This window comes from Enoplosus armatus, chromosome 11 (genome assembly GCF_043641665.1).
Source record: "Enoplosus armatus isolate fEnoArm2 chromosome 11, fEnoArm2.hap1, whole genome shotgun sequence".
NCBI lineage: Eukaryota > Metazoa > Chordata > Actinopteri > Centrarchiformes > Enoplosidae > Enoplosus > Enoplosus armatus.
In genome coordinates, this window is record NC_092190.1 from 19,999,460 (window position 1) to 20,005,842 (window position 6,383).

Genomic DNA, 6,383 nt, shown 5'->3' on the forward strand with positions numbered 1-6,383 from the left:
CATTTTACAAGAAAAACTCCTGGAAAGATGAGAATTGCGTGTGTTCATATGTCTCATATGAAAGTACTATTTTCACTGTACACTGTTTGTATCATATCCTCTGTTTCTCTTTAAACTGTACATTATGTATATGTGGAAATTGTATTATAGTTCAAATAATTCTATAATTTTGTAGTGGAGTGAAATAAATGGTTACATTGCAATAATATTTGCCTCCTCTTCTCGTTTTGAAGAGTCAGTGGAGTGTAGCGACTTGCTGAGAGTAGTTAATAGAAAGCTACAGGACTCAAAGTCAAGTTAGCCCTTATAATGGAAACTTAATGAGAGGTCTGGTTTGCTCGAGTTACATTCTGAGCGAAATGATAAATGACCCGGGTTTGCGATTCTGACGAGTTCATGTGAAGTCCTTGTGGCGTCTGGCACGCCCAAGTCACACTCTCAACGAGACTCCTTTCTTGTGAAGCCTAGTCCAACATGACAGAAGCAAAAACATTTAACTTTCTTTTTAAAGGCCCTCAAGTAACATTAGCAGTAACTTTTCCCTGGAAATCCATGAAAAACAGCTGCAACGCACACAAAAGCGTATTAGGAAGCCCCTTTAACAGCTATTAAGGAAGATTTGGACATTTGTGATGCAGGCAGGAGATTTGGCTGAAGGCCTCTTGCAGAAGGCGTGGACACCTGCTTTCAGCAAAGTCACTGGCCCCAGTCTCAACAGGTGGATTAAAGACAGACTACAGCAGAGTCCAAGGAAAAGACTGCTCCATTGTCCGTCTGCGTTTCCCTTTTAACTGTGGGGCTCCACAAAGAAGAAGTGACTTGAGACATGACTGCCTCTTCATTATTAGAAAAGCCTCTGTTGAATTTCACAATGGATCATGCTGCTAATGAGTGAGTACACCTTTCACTTTCACCTTTGTTGCCTGCAGTCACCCACTAATCCTTATGTTAGGACAAACTGAAAGGCCCAATCACTTTTTAATGTAAATCTTGTAAAAAGAAGTTCACTTTGTGTGGATAAAACACATGGCCGGGGTCTGGAGTGGTTAAATAACCTCTCCAATCTGACTTTGTTTATATTCTGCTTTAATTAAATGACTATTAAATGCTTACTGTTCTGAGTGTTGCAATCAGTGGGATGAGCTGCGTATTATGTTCCCAGGCCTTGTGATGTCCGAGGGTTTGAATATGGCAGCATGCTTACAATGAGTAATACTGTATGTTGTAACTGTAAAATCACTGCTAGCTGAACTGGAATCTGATCATAAATACAATTGAATCAATACATTGAAGCTGTGTCTGTACAGAGCTGGAAGTCCGTAGGCGACCTGCCCGCTTATGGGGGACGCATGGCACTGTTGACCTGTCCGTTATTTTTAGAGCACGACCACGTCATCAGGCAGCGTAGAGCCGTGGCTGCATGCCTCCCTGGTGTATGTTACCCACCCCAAAAATGACTCACCACAGATTAACGGTTAAAAAGAAGGTTAACATTTTGGGGAAACATTTTGCAGTTACCCAGACTGCCTGACATGCAACCAGCAGCTAAGCAGAATGCATAATAATGTGTGAACAGAAACATGGAGCTGTAAGAGACCAAAGTCCTTTCCTTGGATCATGAGCCCTTTCGGTGCTGCTCCTTGACCTTTGAAATGACCTCCCAGGAGGTGGTCTTGTTTCATTGCAGTACCACATTATGGCCTATATCCTATATCAAATTAATAAATAAAGGACTGAGTAGCCTATTGCCCCAGAAGTGTATTCCTGGTAGTGTGGAGAAGGTTTTTAGACCTTCCTGTTGGGAAATAATATCTGTTCATCAGTCCATCTTGTATTCTGAAATCCTGGCTACCGCCCAGGAAAATATGTATTTTAATTAGGATACTTTTCATATAGTTTTTGAATTGTTTGTGTTGATCTATTTCTTTAAATATTTGTAATAAATGAGTGTACAGAACAGTTTGTATGCAGAGGAAGCGGTCGTGTTTCCCTCACTGCTGTTCTGAGGTCAGTTCCCCTTTAAGTCCGTCCGGCTGTGCGCAGTCAGGAAGTAGCGCAGCGAGCGGAGCGGACGCCGTCACCGCCAGCTCGGTCACGTTTGTTTACTTTGATGCCTCCTGTCTGATTGAGATCGTCGGGTTTCCCGCATCCGGGGAACCGCTGTCGATCTCCCGGCAAAGCGCTATAGTCTCGGGCGGACGGCGTGACATCTCGGCAGCATGGCGGACGGTCCAGAGGCTGATGCCGACGACCCGCCCAGTGTCAATTTCCCTCCGCTCATCACCGTCTCCGATCTGCCCAGCGCCACCGCTGCAGGTAACCACGGCTGGATGAACAGAGAACAGCGGTGACTCATCAGTTAGAGGACAGCAGAAACGATAACTTCAAGGGGCATGACAACAGTATCTAAAGATGTGCTGTTGTTGAGGGGGACTCCTCCTGTGTGGCCCAATAAGGTGTGGCCCGTGGGCCCGGTAGACCTCTACGGTGTGTCGGCACAGAACGGTTACCGTCTTGCCAACAGTGCATCTGCATTTCTGTTGTCATAGCCTACACATGATGGGGTTATATGGATGGAGGAAGAGCTCATATGCATATTTACAAGTGGTGGACACAATAATAGGAACACCTGCACAATAAAATGCAATGTAAGGCAATAATCACATTTAGGAAGCTTGTGCTTCTTATTCGACTCTATCTGAGAGGTCTTGATTGAGCTCTGTGGTGTTCTTGTTACTGTGTACAACTCCTGCCTGTCTGTGTTTGTGGGTCCCCAATAGGAGCCCGGGGACGACAGGTTGTCCACGAGAGTTTCAGGAGCTCCCCAGAAGCGAGGAATTCATTTTACAACAGAACTGCCGATTCTTCCCACAGTCAGCAGGGACACTTGTGTGTGCAGTTATGTAACAAAATGATAGGCAGTGAGAAAAGCTCTCTCAAAAGCAGGATTGACAAATAAATTCTCGCTGTATTTTCACTATACAGCCTAAGACATGAAAACATTGGAGATCTGCGCTGAGGAAGCTGGAAGACCTATTATGCAGGCAGAGCATTAACGAGTGAATTGCATACGTCAGCTTTTTTAAAGATGTGACATTGCTTTCTAGGTAATTACACAAGCAATTTCAGTATTTTGCGTTGCCTACAAATGATGATTTATGAATTGCACAACAAGCCGCCGTTCGACTGAGTATCGTCTGTGTGTCCTCACCAGGCCGTAACCTGAAGGAATGGCTCCAGGAGCAGTTCTGCGACAAACCTCTGGAGCAGGACGACATGCGGCTCCACAACGCAGCCTACGTCGGAGATCTGGACACCCTGAGGAACCTGCTGCAGGAAGACAGCTTCAAAGGGTGGGAAGGTGTATAATGATGATGATATTAGTGTAATAACATTTTATTTGTATAGCGCTTTTGTTAACAAAGATACAAAGTGCTTTACCAGGACAAAAGTAAATAAAATGATGGTTATATCCACATACAACTTAGTGCACAGCTGGCAGCTTTTGTCCAGAATGTTAATGGGTGGCACTAAGTGGTTTGTGGTTTCTATGCTGTGTTAGTTTGTAGTAGATTTTCTGAGTGACAGCCTGAGAGACACACATGCTGTACAGAATGTGTCCTTACACATCTCGACCATCAAAACATAACACACACCATATGCTGGGTACTTTTGTCCTCATTGCCTCACAGTGCCATAACCCCACGTGTCCTGTCATCAGTGTGTGCTGTGGTTTATGGTTTGGTGGCCAGAGGGTTACTGGCTTACTGTCCATGCAGGTAATGAAACTTGCACTGCTCACAATGACAGAGCCAGGCAGGACCATCGTAGAGTGGTCAGCACTCATTTAACCCCAATCCCACAGTGGTTGCATGCTGCGCTCATACTTGCTCCCGGTCTCCACACCCAGCCAAGCCATTATTACTGGCTTAGGCCAGTTCATCTCCGTTCCACATGGTTTACAACATGCTGTTATTTCAATAAAATTCATTGGGTTCGCCCTGCCCTGCCCATCCCAACTTGGCTGAGGCAGCAGTGTTGAAGGCAGTATATTTTAGCAGGTAGTTGTAGTAAATATTTCATTTGTGATGACCGCATGGCAATGATATTTTTAAGACTTTGGTAAGTTTATTTTTTTATGTGTTTTTGTGGTCATTGGTCTGGTCAAAAATTCACAGAGAACCTCATAAGTAAGCAAGCATGACACATCCAATATGTTGGATCTAGGGATACAACTAATAACCACCCCCCTGCCTCCCTTGCTGCCAGGCGAATCAATGAGAAGTCCGTGTGGTGTTGTGGCTGTCTGCCCTGCACCCCTCTGCGGATCGCAGCCACAGCAGGACACGCTGCCTGCGTGTCCTACCTGATCGCCCAGGGGGCCGAGGTGGACCTTGTTGATGTAAAAGGTCAAACGGCCCTCTACGTAGCCGTGGTGAACGGTCACCTGGAGTGCGTCCGGATCCTCCTCGAAGCCGGAGCAGATCCCAACGGAAGTCGCCACCACCGCAGCACCCCGCTGTACCATGCTGCACGGGTGGGGAGGCTGGACGTACTGCAGGAGCTCATCAGGTGAGGTTAGGAGAGGATCTGTCTAAAACCTGACTGTACTGGATTGGTGATCTTGAATTTGAATGTGTATCTTTACACACTATACTGGCAATGTGTTTTATATCCTCTCCCACTTCTGAAAACTGGTGGCAGGTCTTAGTGAGAAAGCTTTCCCAGCCTTCCCTTTTTTTGTTTTGTTTTTCTTGACTTTTTTCACGACATTGGTTCTATTTGTTGTTTATGCAGTGGATTGTCTAGGGGTCAGCATTTTGATCTACTGCTAGCTATGTGATGCAACGTGTTCCACTGCTTCAGGCAGCAGTTTGGTTATTTCCTGACTTTCATCTCTCCCAGAATGCACAAAAACAAATCTTTTCAATCATACTTTCAGCAGTCAACAACAGCAGCTCATCACATAGACAATGAATATTTGACAAGAAAAAACATTCTGAACAGACTGAAAAGGCAAAAATTGACAATTTTACCCACAAATCTTTGATCTAGACAAACACTGTGTTTGCACTCTTTTTCTCTGCAATCAATGTATGTATTTTCTTCAGAGGGCGTCAAGGTTTTAAAATACGTTCCACTGTATCCATGGTTTTCTCTGTCCAGGTTCAATGCTGACGTAGACATGGACCACCAGCTGGGTCCCCGGCTCCTCTTAAGTGCTCGCACCCTCAACACTCTGGTGGTGTGTCCTCTCTACATCAGCGCCGCCTACCACCACCTCCACTGTTTCCGGCTGCTGCTCCAGGCCGGCGCTCAGCCGGATTTCAACTACACAGGGCCGGTCTGCCAAGAGGCTCTGACCCGCGGCCTGGCCTCCTGCCTGCTGGATGCTGTGCTGCGACATGGGTGTGAGGTGGCCTTCATCCACCTGTTGCTGGACCACGGGGCCAACCCGGCCCTCGTGCCCTGGGACGAGTCAGAGCTGGAGTCTCCAAATCGGAGGAAGGTGGATCCGGAGGCGCTCAAGGTCTTCCTGGAGGCGAGGAGTGAGTAAAATCTGTGAATATGCAGGCAGTGAGGACCGATATATTACTAACCGATTGTTGTCCGAAGAAGGATTTTATTCAGAGTTAAAGGTAGTCAGGAGGTGGTTCAGGAAATATCCCAGCGGGCGCTGTTCCAGGCAGAATACTGTTCACTAGTTGAAGTCATTATTTAAGAAACTATGAAGTTTTAATTGTCAAATGAATGTTTTTTAACCACCCAATCATTTCTTCTTTGTTATAAAAACTGACATGGGGCTGACATGACTAACAACATGGCTGGCAAAGAAAGATGTAAAAAGTTTCAGGTTGAATTAACGAGTGATAATATGAAAGACTGGTATCAGTAGTATGTTTCTGCTGCAGCTGCTGAGGAGCTCCGCCTTTTGCTTTTTTTCTCTCCTCAGGATACCCTCGAAGGCTGACACACTTGTGTCGCATCAGGATCCGCAGAACCATGGGCAAAAATCGGCTAAACCATATACCCTCGTTACCGCTACCACAACCTATCAAGAACTTCCTGCTTCACCAACACTGACAGCCATCCACCTTCTCCACGACTACAGACCTAGAAAACCTCAGTCAATCCCAACACAGATCCCCAGGATAGAGCATTTTGTGAACCCAATTTGCTAATTGCTTATTATTTTCTAATAATACACAGTTAATTATTTTATTTTTTAAACATTTTGAAGTTAACAGTTGTGTAATACTCCTATCTTCCATTTACTGTAATAATTTATTGAAATTCTTGTCATATCAAAGAAGCCTTAGTATGTCCTGACTTGTGGAAACCATGTGTGTATCCTAAATGTTTGCCTTGTCACTTCCCGGGAT

At 45.3% G+C, this 6,383-nt stretch overlaps 1 protein-coding gene across 1 annotated transcript; it reads left to right on the forward strand.

Annotated features, from left to right (window-relative positions):
- The first annotated feature begins 2,219 nt into the window (after window positions 1-2,219).
- On the forward strand, window positions 2,220-6,144 carry asb1 (ankyrin repeat and SOCS box containing 1). Its single transcript, XM_070915210.1, has 5 exons — window positions 2,220-2,316; window positions 3,215-3,353; window positions 4,270-4,572; window positions 5,167-5,549; window positions 5,954-6,144. The coding sequence occupies exons 1-5, from the start codon at window positions 2,220-2,222 to the stop codon at window positions 6,082-6,084; spliced, it is 1,053 nt and encodes a 350-aa protein (XP_070771311.1). The 3' UTR covers window positions 6,085-6,144.
- Window positions 6,145-6,383: the final 239 nt, after the last annotated feature.